Consider the following 25742-nt stretch of genomic DNA (forward strand, 5'->3'; position numbering starts at 1 on the left):
CCAATCTCCATAGTCACAGCCTTTGCCGAGTCTTTCTCTAATTGTACATATGCATTGACAGGTATCTCTGTCTAAGTTATCACCTAGGACTGCAGAGTTCGTGACCTAACGTAATGGGAGGCTGAGCTATGCTACATCCATGGCGGTCCCTAGGGAGCTAAGCCGACTGTGTCGGCCAACATGGATCGCTCTGCTATTGACCATAGTGTGTCTACCGTTCACAGGTAAATCATTATAATTGCTTTTCATGTCCTTTGTTATTTAAATTATTTGGTTCGATTTCAATTGAATTGGATTATAAATTTAAACCTCGTAGACAGTCCTTATTATCTCAAATGTAATACATACTTGTTAGTTCAAATACAAATAGTATCTGTGACATATTCAATCATTTGTAAAATGGATCATTATTTTTATTTACTTAATTTCAATATAGCATATGTTTCAATTTAATCTGTACATTATAAACGATTCAAATCATATAACACAGTTTCAATGATACAACAGTTATGTCATAAATTAAAGAAGTCATGCGATTGTTTCCGAAATATATGAGACCATCTGTCTAACAAACGCTTTGAATATGTATGATTACATTTCCTTCACAGAGAGTATGATATAAATATTGACCAATTTTAGAGACACTATATATTTCCTTTGACATTCATAATCCCTCTCGCCCTTAACTGTTTCGATAAGTAACTCATTGAATTGAACCGCCCAATATATTGACAAGTTTCGAAATCACGGTTGCCTGCGATGTCAATTGTCGGTTTGTTAGGAAGAAATAAATGTCTTACCTTTGATTACCTGTACTTGCCCCTATTCAATACGCTTTCATTTGATTGACTTTCCATATTTGAATTCCGCAATCTAACAAAAATAGCCGGTTTGTATTTATAATTTCAGATGCCACCTGTTCCTACCCCAGCGTCCTCGATGGTGCATGGTTCTCTAGTGATTTTGGAGAAGTAACGTTTAGCTCTAATGCATTTACCACAAAGTACAGTGTGTCCACGTTCGGCGTCCAAACTTTTACATGTACAGAGAGCTCCAGTAATTACTATCTCGGCGTGTAAGTAATAACACATATACTTCTGTCATCTAATATTTCAAATCAATGGATGGTTCCAGCCTTGACAAATTGTAGACTCAAGTTTAAAACTCAGTGTTTTATAATGGGATTTGTTGATTTTTACCATAAAGAAACGATGATACCAAATGCATGTTGAAGAATTATTCTGGATGATAATCGTTTCACTACTAAGTTCAAGGGATAATAAGATTTTAAAATGGCTAATATCGAGCTGCACAAGTACCACTGTCTAAATTCAACTTCGAAACATTCAAATTCCGAATGTCGAATGTGGTCTTTCATATGTGAAAATCTTGAGCCAACTTAACTTAGCTACATGATAGCTATTTATCGCTGAGCAAAAATCAACTAATACACATACACGAAACATTTTACATGGACGATATTTAAACACTACTTTTGTTTGAGAATAGCCAACCAAAATATGATTACACAATTAAACGTTGGAACATTAATTATCTGTATATACTGCTCTGATATGAGTAAAAACTCCTCTGGATAGTATTGTTATGATCAAATTATCGGCAAACTTCCGATTTAGAAATTCTATGATTTTTCAATATTGTGTTAATATCTTTTTTCCGTAGCCTTCTGATAGTAATGGTAAAACCACTTGAAGATTTCGTACAGATATTTTCGCATAATTACAAAATTGTTTATTTTTGGCCAATAAAATTCGTTCTTTCTGGTTTCAGGTCCAACAGCTTCACATATCTCGGTGTACCTCTACAGGTTGGCTTGTGTATGGACATGTTCTCCACGAGTTCTAACAAAATCGTCTACTACTCAGCGTTACGTATGTGCAGATAATTTCGCATCAGAAAAATATAGTTCTATCTCCCAAATTAAGAATAGTCATCATTCCAGTGCTTCGGTGATAAAACTCACAATGCATGTTCAATCATCATAAATATAAATGCGCTATCAAAATAGCATGGATGGAAGAGAAGTATGAGACAATATAATAAATGTAACAATACATGTACAAGTGGTCTTTATCAAAGTATAATGCTTGTTAAATTCATTGTTGATTATTGACGAGTTGAACTGAAACAAAAATAGGTTAATGAATGTTGAAATTGAAAGTTGAATGTATTTTTACCAGTCATCAGTTAAGAAGAACCTCACATTTTACCTATGGTAGAAGGTAACATATTCCATCAAAACATATCGTCATCTTGTCGTTGTTTTAAGTTCCTTTATTATTTTTTTCGGTGCTTACAGCTGTTTTGGCCAACACTACTAATGATCGTCTGGTTCTTAAAGTAAGTGGGGCTAGCTTTACCATCAGCGGTGACTGTGATTTCTCGTCAGCGCGTGATGTCAGACAAATGGGTGTGCTAGTCAAAAATGGTGAGCAAACGATTTATGAGATATCATTATGATAACTTTATTGGTTAGCCTCGATTCATGGTTCTATGTCTGGTAGTTTTGTTCAACACTACCTCGGTTATCCTATTGAGAGCAGGACATTTCTTAGATTAGAACTAGAAGACACGTTATGTTGATAAAGCAAACAGTTATCCGTCCGGAGCAATGAGCTTGATTTGATCATTTACTTACACTCAGCTTAATCGAGTTCTTATCATTTCCATTGTCTAATCTAACATTTTAGGGCATAACACTATTGATGTTAATTCTGGGAGCTTAAATAATTTCAATTTAATTTAATGTGTATGCAAATAGGAACATATTACGAATAATTGTTCCTTTTATCGGGTAAATGATGGTGCAAATGCGTTGAACTAGAATTAATGAGTAATAGCTAGATTATTAATAATCGTTTGGAGAAGTATGTAAAAGACAAACAATTGTAATTCAATCATTTCTTAAATGTGTTTAAATCTGAGTTTGAGCCATACTGTTTCTGAATCGACAGTTAATATTTCAATTTCTGACAACAGGAGTGTATCCGACGCAAAAATCAACTGCCCCAACTCTCTTCTCGGGAGATTTAACTACACTTTTGACACTGGATCAGGAAACCTCTGTACTGGCTCAACGGAACTGGATGTGTGTAGTGAAAACACGGAAATGTCTTATAATTACAGCGCATGCTCAGTCAATCAAGGATATTCACGTGAGTTAAATGGCTCATATGTATATGTTTACGCAATAGTTTTGCGAAACTATGACGATTGAAAACCTTAGTGGATTATTCTTTCAGCTAATAGAAATCATTCTCCTGTAACAAACTTAAACTGAACATGACTATCATCAGCTAATAAACTGATATATTACAAGTAAATAAGCAAAAGAGGCTGGTAGGTTACCAACAAGAAAAGGGTAGTTAACAAAGTGCTTGATAGTACAGTTGCAATACGTGTTGAATTTAATTAATTGATTTAGCTGAAGCAAAGATGTATACACTATTTTATATTAAAACTAATAATGGGACATTACAAAGTTAGATTAACTTGAAGTGGTATAATCTAGATATGGCGAGTCAATGTCTTTTATGAAAGCCGATTTAATTTTTGTTGCAAATACCACATATTGACACTGAGTTGTGGTTAAAAGGTAGAAGGCATTGTTTCAAAATTACATTTAATCATGATATGTAAAATCATCAAGGATAAATGTTTTAGATAAACTTGTTAACAAACCGGCTATGTTCGGAAGGATTTGAACCAATTCATGTTATCATCATGAATATATAAACACAAGCATGTGGTACACAAATATATAAAGCATAGTGATCTTAATTTTGAAAAATGCAGATGTTTCTGTGTTATATTATAGAGGATGGTAAGTTGACGTGTATGTATTCTGAAGAGTCCGGTGATGACGTATTCGTTCTCGCCATGAACACTGATGCCACCTACCCAGACGAGACAACATATTATAGGTTCACGTGTTATGTAAGTAGATACTGTTTATTACTCTTAATTACTGTAATTAAAAGTTTATGATTTAATCATGCTTTTGTGACTAATAAACCATTTGAAATTATATAAATGTCTGTAACGTTGATTTTGAATGGAATTTTGGCTCTGTATGGTTATGGAAACAGCAAAAAAAAAAAAAAATCAAAATCAATGATAAAATATTCAGTGGTTAATAATTATGTAAACGATAGTTTGAAGAATAAATCAAGGTAAGATATTCTAGCATTGTGATAGCCAGTCTGTAATTTGTTAAAAAAAAATCTGGAGTTTTCATTTTAAAGTTATTGAAACCGTAATAGTTTTCTATATAACACATGATATTTATTTATATATGGATATTTATATATAATATATTGTCTATATCCAAATGGCCTAAATAATAAATACAGCTCATTGAATGATATTAACAGTATAAATAACAAATCACAAGTTACTTCCCCTTCATCGAAAAAGAGAAATATATTTTGGATGAAGTGGTATGTTTTGCTTTATAAAATATAGTTCAACTACATACGTGTTTTTTTCAAGAGACCAACCAACCAATTGTTTTCCCATAGACTTTAGTGTTAACGTTTTGGAGTATTTCATTCAAATTCTTGAATTTAATATGACAATTATGGTTTATAACAAAAGTTTAGGGTCTGATATAACGCCTAATCAAAAAAAATGTTAGGTCCTTCAGCTCAAATTTTCTCCAGGGTAGCCATTTTGAAAATGGGTGAATTTCGCAGTAAAATTATCAAAAATCTTAAATGTTTACCTGTTAATTGTTATTACCTGAACATTGTGGAAAAAACTAATCGGACTTACGAAATTAATATCAACATTTCTTATCGATAGTTACCTATCGGGCTACATATCTATTATCTCGCTTCATAACATACTGGCCAATCAGTGGCCGCCAGACATTTTATCCTTGGCTCAACTTTCTATACACAGGGGCTGTTTCAAAAATCTATTTTTTCAATTGGTTGGTTGTTCCCTATTCAAACATCAAATTGCAACAATTATCGACTTTCAGAATAAATACCTTTCATACATTTGTGTTTTACTAGCAACTGAACACCTTTTAACAATGCCATGATCCGGGAAAATACAACTAATAACATTAAGCTAAGGTCATATTGAAAATTAACGAATGTTTTTGATTAAATACTTTTATCTTCAATAGACCAAAATAGTTAGATTTGATTGTTGAAAAATGTTAGAATTAAGAATATGCTTTTACTATGTTTAGGCGGCCTCTAAGTCAGCCAATGACTCGCGTGTCTCGATGACACAGTTTCCTCAAGGTTGTCACTCCTCACAGACTTCTACAAGTGTCTCGTCTCCAGGAGGTTCCCTGGAACTCATTTCAAGTGGTAGGTACACACCAATCAGTTACGTACCGCTATGTACGCAGAATTTGATGACGTAAGCAATTGTGTTATTATTGGGTCGCCGATTCATACAAGGAGAAATTCAGTCACCAAAATAATTAAATATCTAGCTTAGCTATGGAACAGGTATCCGTTTCTCAGTGGTGTAGATTAATTATTTTCCATATTGATATCTCTTGTTTAATGCAATAGCAAATAATGGAATATCATTATTAAATATATTGTCTTTTTATTATTACAGAGACCTGTGGTAAGTACGCTGAATCATTGAACATATCGATAAAATTATTTCCAGTTCTCTTTAATTTCAATAGTTTGATAAATAAAGAAAGTTTTTAATATTTCTTTATATTGATGTGAATAAAATTTTATAGAACTATGATGCGTTTTTCGAACATTCCAGGAAAAGCTCTTAGTTGATGTGTAAAGATTTTATTAATATTCAGCTAAGAGCTTTTCCTACTAATATTTAAAAAAAAAATAATACTCCTATTTTCACTATTAGTTCCTGTAACGGCAACAGACGAAGATGTTATACTCAGTGCCGGATCTATTGCCGTCATTGTCCTGGTGACTTTCATCATACTAGCGGCTATAACTGCCGCCATTGTTGTCTTATGCTACAAGAAATGGAAGGTAAAACACGTGACACCAGGAGTAGAGCCTATTAAATCTCCACCAATGAACACGTTCGACAGAGTTAATTCTGCTTTCAGCAGGGACGGTATGTTCGCGACCAATTCGCCCTACCCCACGGTCAGTGAAATGGCGATTTGCCGTTTTGGTCCGTCTCCGATACAGGACGACGATGGGGGTATCACTTTATGTGCAACTACCCCAGGGATAGATGCAGAGAGGATAACTCTAGCTCCAACAACTCCGGGATTGAATGACGATTATATGGACATAAATGAGGTCGATCAAGATGTCCGACAGACCGGACCGGATCCGGAAATCAATGATGCAAACCAAGAACTGGAACCGGAGCTAAAGAATCTGCATGAAGCAGAAAAAGATCCGGATCAAGTTAGTTTACCGGTGTATAGTGAGGTAGGGGGTGAAACACCTGAGCCGACACGGATAGCGGAAGTGGACGGTGAAGAGGCAAAAATTGACTCATGAAAATATGTGTATAAACATATACTAAAAAACTTAATACGAGTAATGTCTGAAGAATATTGTGTTTTTTAATTGTAGCAAATCTAATGTCAAATTTATCATTGCAATGTTAAACCTCTCTGCCTATTATGTGTATAACAATTTTGTTAACTAAGTTTTAGACCCTTCATTCTCGATAATGAGTGTTGAACCCTAAGTCTTTCCATATCATTATCAAATAACAATACATTACAATATCGAAACATTAATTATTATGATAGTTCATTAGTACATAGAGCAGTACTTTTTTTAATTTTCGAACTATGCTTTCATAATCTACAAATGAGTTTAAAAGCATTTTACTTATTTTTCTTATAACGTTTTTTTTTTTCATTTAAACTTCACAAAGATTCAAAATTTTTAAAGAAACATATTTCAGGTTTTACCTTCTGTGATAAACTGGGCTCTGCAATCATTCTTTGGATACCTAGCTAATAAATACCGGATAGTTTTTTTTTTTAGATAGACGCAAATGTGACATTCATGAATCTTACAAATAAATGACTTGGTTTTCAATTGTACTTGTAATAATTGTTTCATCAACAATAAATTGTATTACATTGTCTCACAGAAGTTTGAATGTGTCACGTGTTCCTCTTTGTGACGTCATTATCTTAGTGACCCACTGTAAATGCACTCAATTAGGTCATCTTTGTGTTGAAACAAAATAATCAGGGACTGCAATTGCAATTAGTGTATTCATAGAAAAAAACTAACTAACGCTAAAATAAGATAACTGCTAAAATATGTCCATTAACAGTATTTAATCATTTGTAAATATATATGACACTGTAATTTGGCAGAAGACAAATTAATGGCAACGACTAACATATGACAGGGCACGATACCTAATTTAAAACTACAAAAAACTTCTCTCGAAATAAACATGCGACATACCATGAGAAAACGACAGCCGGACAATGGACGGACGGACGGACGGACGGACGGACGGACGGACGGGCCGACAAGCAGACTGATGGACACACGTATGCACACGTTTGTGCAATAGTATGGTTGTATGCGATTTCTTATCTGGAACAATTGTGTTTGTTTCTATATCGGAGTTCCCTTAAACCAAGCTTAATCTTATTTGTTTTTTACTTCAAAAATGTAATTTCATGAAATGAATAGTCAATATGATGGTGACCTCTGGTATATATATCTAAGTCGTTAATAAACAGATATATAGAATCACCGACATATACATTGATGGAATAGATTGAAATAAAGGGAAATAATTCCAGGTATGTAAACAGATATGTTCAATATTCTTTCAGACAATAACCCTTTTACTAGGATATTAACATGGAATATTTCTCAAGACAAATATGCTAAATGAATAATTTCAAATATTAGGCAATGCATTATTGATAGTAATATAAGGCAAAATATTGAGCGCTAATATTTGATGATGATGATGATGATGGTGGTGGTGGTGGTGGTGGTGGTGGATTTATCATTTGGTTCAATACATTTATAGACCTGGTATACCGTCCAATGATAACCAGATATACCTTTATCTGAACTTAACTGACAGATACATACTATATTCCACAATTTCAGCATTAAGATCCGAACTAAAATCAGGTAGAATATTAGGCAGTTACGATTCACCAAAGCACTAAAACGGAAGTAGATTTCAAGCGCTTTATTCACCACGATTTATATCCCGTCATGATGGCTTTTGTTTTTGTTGTATACATTCTTTTTCTTTAATCTAAACAAAACATTAGCCCTTAACATACGAGAAGTTATCATTGCTATGGCCTTGACCTTGCTTCATGAAGAGTCATGACACAGAAATTGGAGTTCGATGTATAAAGTAATGACGGCTTTCGCTAGTATTGATATTTTCACATTAATATTGACAGATGAGCTTGCCCCACTAAGGGCATCGTTCTAGGTTTATCGAACCGATCGATCATCTTCGTCCACTTTTATCATACCTTTCATGAAGGTGTTAATTAAACCCATGAATCAACCAAAAGCATTGTTAGGATGCAGGTGTCATGAAACGGAGAAAACTTCTGTTTTTCCTCTAATAAATGGAGATATTTTCTATCAGACCTGTCAGGTATTTTCGATTCAAAGATACGCAAGACAGTTAGCAATCCATATTGTGATTTTACCTATTTAACAGTAAGTCCTGGGAATAATCCCACAATCTGCTTAGTATGGTTGCCGATTGGCGTTACGTGTAGTGATTGGTACACAAAGTAATATAAAGGATATATATAGCACAAATGACCGTTAATATTGATGGGAAGTTCAATCACGTCAATACCCACGTGACCATAGCACCATGACGAGGCCAAATTATCTTCATTGGTGGTACTTTCATCTTCAAACAGATATGTTGACAGGCTCGAAACGTCAATATGATGTTCAGTTTGGAGTGGTATGACTTTGCTTCAATTGTCACTCATGTAGCACCAATGTAGCACAGTATCGTACAAAGGAGAAAGGTTACTTTAAGTCCGAATTATTTAATAGATAATGTGTATGCCAAATATTTTAGCTACATCGTACAGTGTTTTGTACCCTCTAGGCCTCGTTAGTGATGCTAATGGCATCGCACATGTCTACAGTCCTTCTAGGACTCGTCAGTGATCATGGGGACATCACACAGATACACTGTCCTTTTGGGACACGTCCGTGTTGCTAGCAAACATAGATGTTAAATTCACCAAGGAGTTTTGAAAAAAAAAATGCTTTAATCAGTTTAAAAATATAGGTGGAGCATTGCATTATGCCAAATGATATAAGGATTCAAGAAAAGATATGCGATTAAACATTAATTGGTTTAAGAGGATATTATATGTCGGTACAAAAATTTGCATAAATGTTGTAGGGTAGACTTACGAAGATTGTTAAATGATTGATTTGTTATATTTGTCCGCCATATCAGTGATGATCATCTTTTTATCATGTTATATACATAAATCGATTGTGTGATATTTTCAGAGTAAGATGCTTTCTATAAATCGTGAATAAGAAAAATATCTTTGCTTTTTAATAACGAACAATAGCACTTTTGTAAAATTTAGTAAATAGTTATAATATAAGCTTCAATAATGGATAAAACTGCAACTACATCATCCATCTAGGATTTATAAGGCTTTTAAAGAGAGGTCACTTAGCACAAAACCGCATATAAAGATACTTAAATAAACACCATTAATAATACAAAAACGATAATTCTATTGATTTTAATGATAATTGCATAGAAATTAATTAAATTATAAAATCAACCTTTCATCATTTTATTCATTAATATACATGAGAATCATATCGCTAGTCATTACATTGATATGTATACAATCAGCATATATTACTACTATCAAAACTACAAAGTCATGATGTGGTCACCTCAGGACCATTATGACTGTATTACAGTTCAAAGCCATATATACACTTCGTAATTGTCATTAAGTTATTAATGACTGTTTAAATAGCTTCTAACTAAAACAATGACACATCATACACATCCATTCAATAACTTGTAAAATATTTATGGTATCAATTTGTATCGTCATTTTTTATAACTACCCACTTTCATGACAGTTGATCACCAGTTTAAATCAATCAATTACCACCAAATTGAGGGCAGATTTGTAGGGCATTTGTAATTTCCAGCTTGTGGTAATACACACCAATTAAGTAGTATTCAGTATCCTCCTGGAGTTGATACTAGTATTGTCTACTCGTACTTAATATGTTAGTCTCGGTTCTTGTTTTGGACAAGATCTGCGTAATTGCATGCAGGGTCTTGTCTTCATCATATGTATCCTGCATATTATCGATATAAGGATAAAGAATGAATTCAAAATAATCCATCAAGCATTTCAAACCTTCTTAACACATATGCCACTTATTAAACACTTCCTGGAAGTATTCGTCACAATTCCGTGAAGTGTCTTTCCCAGAAAAAGTTACTCTCCGTGTAAATTTTGTTTAAAATTCTAACTGATAACAATATTCCTTTCAAGGATAAGAACTAGTCTGTGTTAGGTTTCAGATAATCCAATAGGGTTTGCATTTACAAATGAAATAAATATCAAAATGTGAAATGATGCTTTACATGCATAGAGGAAATTCCAGTATAAACATCCGAGATGAGAGATGATGATGGATCCTCAAATATCTGGATACTTTTGATACTCCTGACAACATTTCTTTCGCGATAGTGCCTTAAGATCATAAAAATAGACCTGGAATTTGTATGATGTTTTGGATGCGAGACATGCTCCGTTCAAGCAAAACACGACATCCATTATCCATGGAGGGTCCAGACGGTTGATGTGCATCCACTACTATACACTTAAAAGTCCAGCTGAATAGTGAACTATTTGCGAATCCAATATTTTCCATAGTTCGCGTTTTATATTTCTGCTGATCTTGGCCGAATTGTTTTGAACTCCTGACGTTCAAATGACTTATGGCGTCTTGGTACTTAACTCTTTTCAAAATGCAATGAGAACGAAGAGAAATTCCGCATGAGTCAGGTTAGTAATGATACGTTTCTTCAAACCCAGGAGAAATCATATTTATAATCCACTCAAAGCATTACAGTTCTGGTAAATGTACTTCTGAGCGTCATTCCAATGACCATAGCTTATACAAGGATATGGCACTTTGACAACTCCTCGATCAAACATTATTCGAACTATGCATATCTGTTGGTCAGACACTGCAATCTGGACTGGGCGATACAGTGAGGTAGGACAAAGTCGTTTCCTTTTCACTGCTATTATCCTCCATTTGAAAATGCGTGTTAACAATACCGCTAGCTCCGCTGATACCTTGCCTCCTGACACGGAGTTTCTTCTTAAAAGTCTGCTCCTTCCTCTGCATGAGTGTGGTGTATTCCCTGTAAAACAGGTAGATAACACCGAGAAGTAGAGCTGTTCCGACAAGGATGCTGAAGGATATGAGGAAGTAGTTGGCGGGTCCCAGACGCACCGGTCCCGAAACAGTTTGACCTGCGAATAAAGAGTAACTGAGGTAAACAATTGTTGGATGGAACAGGAAATATTTCGTATTATTAGATCGAATGAGCAATGTAACGTATAAGGATGGAAATATTGTATCGCAGTATGACGCAAATATCATTCCCAAGACATACAAGATTTACGGTAAATTTGTCCTGAAGAATAGTTAAAATAAATATTTATTATACGGAACCGAACATGTGTTCGAATATCAGTCTAAATGACAAAACCGAGATGTTAAGAATAATGGCATTCAACATGTATCCTGCCTAATTCAGAGGATATGGAATTTGCTAATTAAATAATTAATTCGACCAACATAACATTTGGGCTCATATGTGATTGCTTCACTCTTTGTTGTGCAAGTTGTGCAATCAAACGTTCCCATTTGGAGTGTCTAAGATCGACAGTATTCATCAATACATCAAATCAACCTGCAAGCTTGATGACAAAAGTTGTAAGAATTTAAGTTCAATTATAATGCAAATAATTACTTCCGAGAAACAAAAAGGAACAATGCCGTTTGAATTTATAGTATAAAAAGGTTAATTATCATCAATCGTGGTGGAATGAATGATGACCTTGACCCACAATAAAGACAATGTTGATTCTTTCAAACAACAAAATATACAATAATATTATACTACTTAACAATTTGGTCTGCTAATATAAAGTTCTTACAAGTTCATAAATTAACTTGAACTAAACTAAACATCGCTAAAATGTGCTGAAAGTATAAACAACTTCTCCTTATTAACAGCATAATACTTATAAAGGTCTATATGGCATTGTATTATCTTCCCTGATATTTTAGGTTTATATCCATCCATTATTGTGTGAAAAGGATAAAATGTAAGCTATCAATAACCGGTCGGTATCACCGGCCTTGACACCTACTCACTAAAATAGATATAAGTCTATTAGATTACACACTTCACCTGATACTAATGTTTACACGATATCCATAAAAAGATTCATTTCACTATTAAATGTTGGTTAAACTCCAGATAGCAAATGAATATAATGGTGTTGATTTAATAATCGAATCATGCGAGCGAATTTGAGTGCAGCTTTACATTATAGATATTTGGTCTGTTTACATACTCAGCAACAACATATGTAATATATATATATATTCCTGCTCTAGGACACCATGCTAATTTTAGGTTTGCTTTCTGAACCTCTGATTAAACAGGCGTATTCAGGGTCCCATCGCTTTTACTGTAATCTATTTCGATATCTTGTCGTTAGATCACATTTAATTATATGGATGGATGGATGGATGGATGGATGGATGGATGGATGGATGGATGGATGGATGAAATAATTAACACAATAATTAACACAAAAATTAGAATTGCTTATATTGTATACTTACTCATAGTAGACCAGAATTTAAGGATGAAGATAAGTCCAGTGACGTCATCGGATGTCGTTGTGAGGTGTATATAGACTTTACTACTACTGGTCGTGATTACACCACGTGACAGGTAATCTTTACACCAGACACGAATGGTCTCATCCGTCAAACCTGACGAGGAAATAAAATAAGACTATTACATCATAAACTGTACAGAAAGTGTCAACAGTATCAATTGCTGCGTGCGCATTAATCAATATTTAAATGTTTGGCAGCATACCGTTTAACGTTTTAAGGATAGGTTCGGTACACAATATAAAAAACCCAGAACAAAGTTATCGAATAAAAAATGCCAACGAATATAGATGCCAAAGTTGTGAATAATTGTGATTTTCGGAAGTGTAACCTTCCTATGCACTTATGTGCTTTGGCAAAGCGCCAAATTCAGCGTTTCTTACTCACTAAGGAACTATTAAAATATGCTTCATTTCTTATGATAAATATGAGTTGTATTTAACCATTGATACAATAGTAATAACGTAAATTTCTATATATATATATACCCGGAACATTTTTACAACAAATTGTAATTACATCCATTTTTCAGAGACAATTGCTTTCTACAGAACAATTAAATCTCCTCTTTGGTTACGTAACCGTTGATGCTATAACATGAAGCTGTAATCATTTTAACGGTTCGATAAAAGGAGACAATATTTACATAGGTTTGTTTCGTCTGATCTAGTGACTTGTATATACATTGTGTTCAGGCAGTCACTCTCTAACAACAAAAATTGATTATCACTTTTGTAAGCCAACACTAGAGCTGTACAAAATAGTGTTAACATTGTCGGTACAACAACTCATTTACAATACCTATATTCAAAATTCTTTACAAGATACCAAAATGTTTGTATCTATCTCAGATTTCTGTTCAAATTACCTTTGACTATCCTCTTACCTGTTTGATTAATTTGACTTAAGTTGACATAGTGTTATTGTTAAAATGTAAATAAACACTTGCTCAATCATTCAAGTTGAAAGGTGTTTGAAGTTCCCATGCAATTTCAATACAACCAATCAAGAAATTTGATATTCTGTCGTTCGTCTGTGATTTTTACTGTATCTAGAGACCCAATGTGTATACATCATACAACCAAAATTATTCTGCTGATTCAAGTTGTCCTTTATAAACAAATCATATTTTCCTAAAGACGACAGTTAGAAATTCAATCATCTAAATCGGAGGTCGGGTGGGGATGGTTTGAGGGGAGGTGGTACATTTGGATACTTCAGTGTAATTTACCTACAATGGCACACGAGGCATGCAATCAATCTGAGAGGTTATCCTTAGTTTTCATCATAGCAGAGAAATAGCGGGAGGGATTATTATAGCAGGGAAGATGGTTGAACAATTTAATCATGTCTTATAGAATATCAAAATACAAACTGTTAATTCATAATATTAGAAACTAATACCAATGGAACGCTTAAGGGGGGAATTATATAGTGTGAGGGATAGTCATCTCTTCATTTACACAACTAACCAAATTGGTTGTCTTGATCAAACGTGACAATGACAATTTGTTTATTCTCGTAAGTGGAATATATTTCAAAATATCAAAATATTATGATAAATTTCACAAAAACCCTATATCACAACAATCACTCGAGAGTTAAACATGGAGACCTAATTCTAAATGAAGAATTGTAGCAATGTAAGCTGGCAATGCTGTCTATTGAGGGACGAAATCTCATGACGGTGTGATCAGAGTGTCGTCAACTTTACCTATACATTGACGTGAAAAACAGGTTGTGATGCACATATTATGAATATATTCCGGCTTACTGGATCTAGAATCTGTTTTTATTTGGATTACAGATATCAAAGTATGCAAATATTCCATGGAAGCTACAATTCTTTTCACTGTTATTTATATCCGTACAACCACCTAAACTGACAAAGAATCAATATCCTGCGCACACACATGATTATGCATAGACATACATGAGCATTAGATATACTTATATTTATATATATATCAATTCTATTGAATCTTGTAGATCGTTTGATCTATTTCGATTTTTTTGTCGCCTCCGAATATTAACTTTATAGGCCCTTAACATCACTGACGAGTCATGGAAGGACGAACCCGCTGCATAACGGAGTGTAATTCATTTTTACTCTCAATTTGTTTCCAATAGTGCTAATATCTTGTGTGTCTTTTGTTAAATCCGTATAAGACTGTGATATCAATGACACGTCCGTTTCCGTTACAAGCTATGGATATTACAACAATTATAGCAGTAAAGATAAGCAGGAACTAATTGTTATGGGAAACCATTACATATGTCCACAAAACGCACCCCATAGCCCAGAAGATGTTAATGTTTTGGCTATGGCAAAGAAACCCATGCAGTTGAATTCGCATTCCAATAATACCCATATATACCATTTTTCATTGAAATAGAACAATGTCTAATTTTCAACCAATCAGAGGCAAGGAAATGGCGGCCATTTTGTTCAGACGAAGGAACGGGGTAATCACAATAATTCCCCAAACTTCGTCTGGGGGAGGTTAACGTTAAGCATATCTCGAGATAAATATGTAAGAAATTAACCCCCTCACGGTATAACGCAAGACCATCGTATGAAACCCTTAAGAGTTAGGCCGTTCCAAGAATTATGTCACTACTGACAAATCAGAAATTTCAATGCAACATATATAAAAGAACTTATTTGACTCCTTATGAGTGTAAGTTCTAAATCAATAAAAGTAGAAAATATTATTTTCAAATATCTAAGTCGGACGATAGGTGATTGGTATTTTGATTCGCTGTCATAAATAATGCCGGCAGTTGAAACTGCTCCGAATTTCATAGTTGGCATAAAAATATCAGCGATTCCATTGAAACTATAATCATATCAGTTAAAAGTCATAAAAAGGTCACGATTAAGGTGAAGGAAAAGCCCCCTTGTAAACATTTCATCAATTTAAATATTTACACCTTAGCTTAATCTTGGAGATAAATACGGGCTATTGACATAGACATTAACAAGCACGTGGAGAGATCATGTTACCTTAATTAATGTCTTCGACGCAGACATTCTTCGCTCAATCCTACAATGTCGTATTGAAATGGTAATGATTTTTTCACACAGTTAGGTATAAACTATTTTTTGTAATTGGTTGTAAGCTCAGCAAGAAATCGAAAGAACATTTTCGAGACTATTTACCTTTCAAATATTAATCAAATTGACGTTGCATGCAACTAAGGCAGTCACCTGCGTTGTATATAACTTAATGACGTTGATAATCCTATATGCAATACCTACATCATAACTTCCTGTATAATATTTCTTAATCTAAAACATCTATACCATGATATCCAACACATCTTAAATAATGCAAACACAGTACAATAATTTCTCTTGATTGATTCAAAAGCTTACCACCTTCAAAATGATATGCTTAAATCAGTTATAACATCTATTGATATGTTTCTCACGTAGTTCAAAAAAAGGGAACTGAGCATCAAGTCAGCTGCACTATTAGGTAATAGTCTTTGGAACGGTATTGTATGGTCAAGAAAGCAGTAAAACTGGCGCATTTACTTGATAGATTACGGCTCATTTGGACCAGATGGAGACATTGCACGGTTTTCATACCTTTGCCAAAAACTTGATATTGCATCAAGACGTAATCTTGAAAAGCATAATGGTGACAGGAGAAACGGTATCTGAAAACACTGTAAAGTTTAGATAGCTCACATCTTCAAATTATGATACCGTAAGTAATCGTTATTGGATATTTTATATACCATGAAGCAACGAGTTTCATGCGCGAGACTGAGTATACACATACAATATTAATCACCTGTGAAAATTGGTTTTTGTACATATTCACGGAGCGATAGTTCGCGTTTACTTTAAAATAAATTTATTCCTTAGCTTTGTGGGATATTGTGAATGCAATGAAAAGGTGAAACGTGAAACGGACGTTGTGTGAATGCTAATAAATGATGAAATGTTGACATTGTGTTAGATAGGCGTGGATTTTAAAGTCATCTTATTGCGTTTCTTATTGACAGTACACAGTTTGTCACATGTAATGAAAAATACATAAAACCGTATGGTTAGATTGAACATGCAAAAAGGTCCAAAAACGATATCCTAATTCATAATAATATAAATTTAAAATGACAAAATGTCTACCTTACATCATCACACGATTTGGAAATCTATGAAACTTAACACAAATCTTATATTTTGGAAACATGAGAATGCTGCTAAATCTTGCTTAGCAAAGGTAATTATAACGCTTAGCAGAACAAACGAAGATACTATTTACTTTCTACTTACATGTTGTCAAACTCGAAAATTGACCATTTTTTGTGTTTATACTACAAAACAAATGTAAACAGTCCCATATTTGTTTTCATTACTTTCATTTGGTACGTATATTTCTGTCAGACATTTTGAAACTATCAGATTTGAAAATAAGAATGTTCTGCTTTGAAAAGATCTTATCATTAATACATATGGAAAAGTTAAAACGGTTGAATGAACTAAGTAATAGTTACTTTAATTTTCGCAGTAGACCACCCATAGCATAACACAATTACCTGACATAAATATGATATATGCGTGCATATGAAGTAAATAATTTCGTTAAATTTTCACCCTTGAAAGGGACATTTTTTAAAAGAATTTTGTGTCATATCGAGACATGTGAAGTAATTCATTGGAAACAAGACCGTGACCGTTAATCAAAGTATTTTAAGTCATCATCATCTAAAATCACATACTTATATATAACGAAGATGAGACTGAATCAACAACAGCTATGTCCATTTGGTAGGAAGTTGCGAAAATATAAAAGGCTGATTTAACCCCCTCTCTCATGAGAATACACACTAGTAGAAGGTGCTATATAAATTCCAGGTAAAAATGCCACCATTTATATTTCTGTAATCTTCTTTAAAATTGTTTCTCGTGAACATAGGGTAGGTCAATACATCAATTTCCAATAAAAACGTTAAACAAGCATTTATCAGACTCCAATACGGTAAGCTACGATCAATGATTCAGTTTATGAAAATAAACGTTAATTTACTTCGATATCTTGAGTTTTTTTCTTGATCTGGTAAATGTTAAAAATCTATTATTCCAACTTTCCACAACTTAAGCGGGAAAACCCCAATAATTTTTAATATATTAACTTTTATGTCAGTATTATGGATGCATAGAAACTCAGTCTCAATAGATGTATCTTTTCTAAAAGTAATAATTTCTGATAAATACATATATACATACTTACATTACCACGAAATAAGGCCCGTATCATCGATATATTAGCCGCAGTGCTAACTCCATTCCTGCCGAGTAGTTTTAGAATACTGCCGCTTTCATTCGCTATTTACTTTACATAGGGTATGTAAATCAGAATATATACCTTAGGACGGCTTTCTCACCCGTTACGCCTGGAAAGTCACACCTGATACTCTGACGCTATGTACCTGTATGCACCTTTGCGGGGTAGCGATAGCCATTCCTTATCCCTTGTTCTACGTCATATGACTCAAGGAGGTTTTGATGATGAAACGTGTGAACTTTCTCATTGTTTTTTGTATTTTTACCATATACATACCCCACCTCTAAACATTTACAAAAGGTGTACCGACATTACTAAGGCCTTCATATCTAATATAGTTCAGAAATAAAATCTGTTTTTGTTAGAGAAATGATGAGCCGTGTTTGCAACCTCGGTATATGTAAACACTCACCTTCCGTTGTACCGATCGAATATCCAGCATTAAGTATACTGATTTACGACATAATAACGGAATCCATTTAGTCCATGGCCGTGATTATGACACACTTACATATACTATATATATAGCAGTTGGTTAGTAAACTTGATGATGTTAAATGTTTACTATGAATCATTCCCTCGCTTATAATAATAAACCGCATACCAGTATCAATTAGTCTTTTCACGGCGATGTGGCACAGTTTTCTATTTCTAATTTTAACATATCGCTATTATAATCACATCAGACACAATCGGAAAACGCCCATACTGAACGTCCGTTCTAGATGCAACTGAACAGGCAGACATAGGGGAGAACACCAATATATTATTGTTTACTTTCAGTAAAATTAGCCCTGTCTTTGAGGACTACACAGACAGAATAAATGTACGATAACAGCAAAGTGGCCATAAGTGTTGGACTGTGATAGTACTTACATGCCCTCGTTTGTTTATTTATCAGGAAAGCATACAGAGTTTACGATTTATTGAGGTATAAACTGTTATGGTACGAAAAAGTACAGCATTGTCAACTTACACACCTTTCTCACATAATTATTCTTTCAAATATTCTCTTTAAAACATAAATATCATTCAGATATTTGATTTTCCCCATCTCCTCAGATATTTTCTAAAAAACATTTAATAGTTGAACATACATCATAAGTCATAAATTCGATGCATTTGAGACCACATATATATACTGTATATACAGTTTTTACGCTTCAAGCTAACCAGTCTTCAGACTTAAATCGGTGTTTGATTTCAGGTCACACGTTCAGAGTGAGTACGGGGACATCCCAGTATCACATTGCACTGGGATCAATCCGGGATAGTATTTTTGTCCCAGTCTCAGAAATCATATATCGGAAACATCAATACGGCATACTGCCAACCAACCACGACGTATACCATTCTCATAGCTGTTACATATCTGAACTTCTATCATGGTTTCTCACCAGAGTTTTCCCAGGAGCAACATAACACACAACTAAAACTGTATTCACAGATCACGTGATTCCTTCGAAAGGTTTTTTTATGAACACAGCGGTATTTTTATTTTAATGTCTCTTAATTATGTGGAATGTTGAGAATGTTTGGCAATATGTATTGGTGTGATCCGGTATGGAATTCAACTACTATGAATAATATTTGTTTACGGTGTATCATAAGTAAGTTTAATCGATAGGAGTTTGTGGATATGATTTATATATGCATTCTTGTATAATTGATTATGTAAATATCATCCTTGACAGGCTGAAATAATTCAAAACTGAGTTGTTTATTTTTCATTTACCTATTGACTTTATTTTGCAAGATAGAATGGAAAATACGTTGTCAATACCCAATGACAATGCATTGACTCTGACTTCAAAGAAAAAATACATATTTTACTCTATGATTAAAATATTGGTACCAAACATTGTACCTAGTGTGTTGAAGCTGAATATAAGCGTTAAGCGCTCCGTCGTAACAATTACGAACCTGATCAATGAATACTATATATATGAAGAAAAATGAAAATAGAGATGAAATCTTAATTCATCTTACAGCGTGAAGTTATAACTCTTAATCAAAATGATATCTCCCAAAAGTGCTGAAGGAGAAATTTACATCACATCTCACATCCTTTATTTTTTTTATATACATGTATATATATCATATTATGTAAGAAACAGAATATAACACTTGTGACGATTGTTTATATTAACTTTTCGTCGCGTAAGTTAATTTCTAAGTAAAGGCCTACTCTCTATATTTTGCTGGTTATCAATAATGAATTGTAATGTTTGCTTACCAGTGGCGAGGATAACGTTATCCATTTGGCAGGACGATATTGGCGACAGATATACGTTCAGCATCTGTATCTCTATCAGGTGACTTGTGTTTGACGCTTTTATCAGCCATGAGCACCTGAATGGTCTGGGATAGGAACAGATCGATAATTAGAATTAAAAAGCATTACACGATTAATGTATTTAAGCAATAAGAAGTACTCTCCTGATTGGGTAATATCGAAAAAAAGTTTATCTTTCTTATTGTCAATCATAATAATACACAAGAAACGCAACAAAGCGAACAAAAGACCGCTCGGCAATAGCATATCAACCATGTACTACACAGTGATAAATTACGTGGAGACGTAATCGGATTTGTATTTAAAAGTTTACAAAGTGGACAACGCCGATTCTCATAAGGCATATATCATTGCAAGATTGAAAAGTTAAAAAGTTGGCAATAGTCATATACTGGTACATTGATTACAAATTTTGGCAAAAACGTTAAAATGGTGATGTTATGTTGCGATTGTACTAGTGTCTGAGGTAACTTGTGTTAATTCGAAGTTATATCCAGTGTAGACATCGGTATCTTTGTCAATACTTATCCTGTGTTATTTCGTAGACACAAGTGTCTGTTTCAATACTTACTCTTTTATATTTTGAGTCGTGTCGAGTGACACCAGTGTCTGTGTCAATATTTACCCTGTCATATTTCGAGTCGTGTCGAGTGACACCAGTGTCTGTGTCAATATTTACCCTGTCATATTTCGAGTCGTGTCGAGTGACACCAGTGTCTGTGTCAATATTTACCCTGTCATATTTCGAGTCGTGTCGAGTGACACCAGTGTCTGTTTCAATACTTACCCTGTCATATTTCGAGTCGTGTCCAATGTATACTCCAGTGTCTGTTTCAATACTTACACTCTCATATTTCGAGTCGTGTCGAGTGACACCAATTTCTGTGTCTTTACTTACCCTGTCAAATTTCGAGTCGTGTCGAGTGACACCAGTGTCTGTAGGTAAGGCTGTGCCTGTAATACTATGGTTGATGCACAACTGGAACTTTCTACCAGAAAAACAAAATATCATAATATCAGCATCAAAGTTTAATTGTCAATAAAGTTAACTATAACAATCAAACCATTGTTTTCACTCACGAGTCCTGATTGTTGCTTTTTCATGAGAAAAAGCATGCAATTCAGTTACACAAGAAATTATGCAATAATTTCGTACTTCACTAGTAGAACAACCAAGAAGTATATAGTACTATATACAGGTTAAAGAAAATCATTTTCTACAACCATAGCATGGGACCTTAATCAAAGGTTCATTATTATAAAATGAGTTCTATTGATTCTGAAAATAAATAAAACTATCCATCTACAATAACAGTCTTACCTGTTACAATGATAGTATACATGGTAAGTATAAAGATACGTATGTAAAGTGATGTCATTCCTACATGGTGTCCAAATCTCGGTAAATCTTCTACCTTACATCCTGCAGGTTACTAAATGATGTTTGCAGTGGAAATGGCGGCTTACGTAGAGCAGACGATATCTTCAAAATAAGTAGAGAGATGGTTAAAACAAGACAAATCTAACACTAAATTGATGAAACCAATACTAGTAAAAAGATCCTGCTAAATTTTCACTAAGACAATTGAGAAGGCATTTTGATGTAGAGATTAGATGTTCCGGAATGTATGTGTCGTCTGCTTGAAAACCACGACCTATTTTCAACATGAAATGACTACCAATGATATTTCATGACAAACTTTGAACACCGCTTTTTTTAGTCCCCTGGTCTTCTTCAATAGCAAGCCAAGTTAATATGTACTGTCTATTACAATCCTCCTTGTGACTTTTATTTCAAATATTATAACACCCATATTGACTAGACACCAAATAGCACTATCGACAAAATTGGAAATTAGACTCTTCATTCACGATATGTTCCAGTCGAACTAAGTGACACGTATTCCAAGTGGCTGTGACCACATATAATCTATCTAACTGTGACGTGTACTGGTACAATGTCAGTGTCAGAAAATCCCTGACTCCGTAATCGCTGCCATGTCTTATCTATGACAAATCCCGGATTTAGTGCTGGCTATTATTTGCAGATTAAATCTAAATAAAACATAAACCAGGTTCATTCGGTATTGTCAGCTTGCACAAATAAAAAATAAGAACAAAATCAATCTTTTTAATTGTAAATAAAATTAACTATACACTTCTTAATTCTAAAACTAAATTTTATAATTGAATTTTTATGGGTTGGTTCTAATATGCCGTCATATTAGTTTCTAATAATATCTGGTTTAAAACATTTAAATGTCTCAGAGCTTTAAATAAAACAAAAACAAAAATGATATAACTAAGTTGTGAATTCTATGCATAATTACAGAGATTTTAGAGGTTTTTTTATTAATAATATTTTCTGATATTTTGAAATAATTTAGTACATTAAGGTTCTTTTTAGAACACGAATCTGTGGATATATATATATATATCTGCTATCAATTGATAGTGTAGTGGTCAATGATTGGCAGGCGAAATGATTGGTTGGTAATAAGACCAAAACAGGGTGAACCGAATTTTATTACCTAGGGACATATAGCATGCTTCATGAAAATAATGTCAATGACCAGATACCACAATTTAATATCTAATAATAGACTGATCGTATGTACTTTGAACACTGAGATTGTAAATTTTGCCTTTCAATTCAGTTAAAAAATATTGTTGACATCAGTATTTCCCTGCATATCTTTCAATCGCAAGGGATCAAAATAATACGATCGAATCACCTGATATCATATTATAACATATTGATATGAAATAAGAAAAGTAGTTCATGTCCATGTTTTAGTAATTTTTCAATGATTTAACATACTAGTCGTTTGCGATAAACTCCAAAATATGTATATTTAAAGTTTTATTCAATCTAAAACAAGATCGCGGTATGATTAACTCTATGTTTTCATTATTTTCATACATCAAAGTCTTTCTTGTGTTGAAATGCAGCAAATACATTTATAATTTTTCCTGGCATGGAATTTCCGTAAAAATCAATAAACTATCAGCTAAGGTGTGAAAGACAGTTCTTATCTTTATGGCATGTGTTAAATATAATTTGATTTTTTTTCTTTTGGAGAATGGTAATACTCCTAGTTCCATTAATCAGTATTTACGTAACAGAGATGACCAATGAGAAGTCGTGTTATGTAAATATACCCATCTGTCGTAAAATTAACGGGAGGTTATTCGATTTAAATGTGACGTCATTTCTTTTACTTCGAACATGTTGGTAACAACAACAACAAATGACAACGCTACCCATAATACAACTCACATATCATTGATGTTTCATTCAACATGCAATGAGTTCTCGCAGGAAATGAAAGATATAAATAAATATTCTATGTGCGATCTAGGTCTGAGAATGATGGCTGCCATAAAAGGGTTTATGTACAGTAGTGAGAGCTTGATTTATGATTACTTCAAATTAGACCACAATGGTAATATCAGTAAGTCCGTGGACAACTTCCGGTGACGAGCAAGTGTGCTTGATTGAACAATTTATAGCATTTCAATTAAGTCGTTATTTGATAATAAAATATTTCTATGTGTGGAAATTAATTGTATGCTATAGTTAATCATTATATAACGAGGCATTTCATCCATAATGGATCGTTTAGTCATAAAATATTTTCAATTGTTTGTTTCCGGCATGGTCTTTCTACTTAAACGGAAATTCAGGCGCACAATTCCTCAAAAACACATTCTACACGAACAAAAACACAGCAGAGAAGTGTTAAATGATTTCTTCAGTGAAATAAAACTTCAGTTGAAATAAGCCAAACATAAAAGTATAAATCTCTACAAAATACGATAAAAAAAAACAACAACAACAACAACAAAAAACAAAAAAAATAGATTGGCAAAGATATCAGATAATTCAAAATAAATTTTAACCACAAATCGAAACAATTTGTTTGCATCCGTTACCTGTTATTACTTGAAGTCTGGCCCAATACTATTGAATACTACAAAAAAAAGTATTTTTCATTTTGTGTTGCAGACTACGTAGTTACCCTCTCATTCATGGTAGTAAAATGTTTGACTGTAAGCTTAATGTCATGAGGTGTTCTAATATAGTGTAAGATCTTCACTGGAATGGTCATTCATTCAAATTTAATTTTGATTAATTGCGACAACATTAGTTTGTATAGCAAAATAGCTTTATACATAGCGTTTAAATGGTTTGGTTTAATAGTTTGAAGTAGCGTTGTAATAGCAACACAATACACTTCTTAGATAGCATACATACTAAATTATAATAACTCAAAAGAAATTGTTCTCGTCAACTTATTCGTTGAAATCGCTAAGGAATGACAATTTTATTTTTGAATAATAAATGACATAAAAAAATGCCTACAGGGATTTCCAAACCAATCAAAATTCTTCTATAATGAAGGCTTAATAATTGAAATTGTTTTAAATGACATACATTCATTGATAAACCCAAGCCCCTTACATGTTATGGCTGCCTACAACGAATTTCATAAACTCATGGTTTGATATCATTTCAAAATCTGTGCATTATTACGTAAAATGTAAGAAATAATTCAAAGAATTTACTGTATATCATATATGAAATACCCTTACATGAAATGGTCTCTCAATGGAGACATAAAGTATCCATCATTCAATGGTGTAGATTAATTTTCCATCATTCAATGGTGTAGATTAATGTTCCATCATTCAATAGTGTAGATTAATTTTCTGTTGAAAGAGATTAGGCTTCTGTCTGTCCTATTTACCATTCCAATAGTGTTTTTGAATATGACAGCAGTATGGAAAAAAAAGATTGTTCTCTTCGTCAACAACATATAAACTTTTTTCTGTTCTCACCTTATGAAAATAACGTTACCAACTTACCTTTAATATACCTTCGTGTTTCCTTTTACCTGAATGACCGCCATATCTCTTTATCACACCTGTCGGGACTGCCTGGTAGAGTGGCTGTTGATTGGACCAGTAACCATGGCTCCCCGTCCTGAGCTGCTGAAGTCCTGCCGTTATCGCATTGACGATGAAAGCCTTAATAAGCGGACACGCGCAGCGTCGAAATGTCCGTGAAATCGTCCATTCTCGAAAAGAATCACACGTCACCGTGTAAGCCGATAATCGATAAATCCCCAAATCCTTTCATACAACAAAATAACATTATTAGTTCTATAGATTTTCTGTTGATGATAACGATATTTT

At 33.6% G+C, this 25742-nt stretch overlaps 2 protein-coding genes across 3 annotated transcripts; one reads left to right on the forward strand and one right to left on the reverse strand.

Annotated features, from left to right (window-relative positions):
• Positions 1-13: 13 nt before the first annotated feature.
• Positions 14-7095, forward strand: LOC117329715. The gene is made up of 9 exons (XM_033887804.1): positions 14-224; positions 910-1075; positions 1792-1892; positions 2321-2450; positions 3001-3176; positions 3839-3957; positions 5222-5345; positions 5605-5613; positions 5869-7095. Exons 1-9 carry the CDS (start codon positions 140-142, stop codon positions 6483-6485), a joined length of 1527 nt encoding a protein of 508 aa, XP_033743695.1. The 5' UTR covers positions 14-139; the 3' UTR covers positions 6486-7095.
• A 2120-nt stretch (positions 7096-9215) lies between these two features.
• On the reverse strand, positions 9216-25535 carry LOC117329716. Of its 2 annotated transcripts, XM_033887805.1 has the most exons (6): positions 25413-25535; positions 21865-22026; positions 21442-21532; positions 20484-20608; positions 12891-13043; positions 9216-11503 (listed from the first exon to the last, which is right to left on the reverse strand). In XM_033887805.1, exons 2-6 carry the CDS (start codon positions 21920-21922, stop codon positions 11205-11207), a joined length of 726 nt encoding a protein of 241 aa, XP_033743696.1. In that variant the 5' UTR covers positions 21923-22026; positions 25413-25535; the 3' UTR covers positions 9216-11204. The 2 variants fall into 2 exon arrangements, 1 of the variants encoding a protein (XP_033743696.1); XR_004533254.1 differs by lacking the exons at positions 20484-20608; positions 21442-21532; positions 21865-22026; positions 25413-25535 and adding an exon at positions 18194-18528.
• Between the last annotated feature and the right edge of the window lie 207 nt (positions 25536-25742).

This window comes from Pecten maximus, chromosome 6 (assembly GCF_902652985.1).
Source record: "Pecten maximus chromosome 6, xPecMax1.1, whole genome shotgun sequence".
NCBI classification, from domain to species: Eukaryota; Metazoa; Mollusca; class Bivalvia; order Pectinida; family Pectinidae; genus Pecten; species Pecten maximus.

Coding starts and splice junctions, on each gene's coding strand:
- LOC117329716 (XM_033887805.1), bottom strand. CDS start 21,922: ATGACATCACTTTACATACGTATCTTTATACTTACCATGTATACTATC. Junction 20,609..21,441: donor ACGACTCGAAATTTGACAGG/GTAAGTAAAGAC, acceptor TTCCTATCCCAG/ACCATTCAGGTGCTCATGGC. Junction 11,504..12,890: donor TAAATTCTGGTCTACTATGA/GTAAGTATACAA, acceptor CTTTATTCGCAG/GTCAAACTGTTTCGGGACCG.
- LOC117329715 (XM_033887804.1), top strand. CDS start 140: ATGGCGGTCCCTAGGGAGCTAAGCCGACTGTGTCGGCCAACATGGATC. Junction 2,451..3,000: donor GGTGTGCTAGTCAAAAATGG/TGAGCAAACGAT, acceptor TTCTGACAACAG/GAGTGTATCCGACGCAAAAA. Junction 3,177..3,838: donor AGTCAATCAAGGATATTCAC/GTGAGTTAAATG, acceptor GTTATATTATAG/AGGATGGTAAGTTGACGTGT.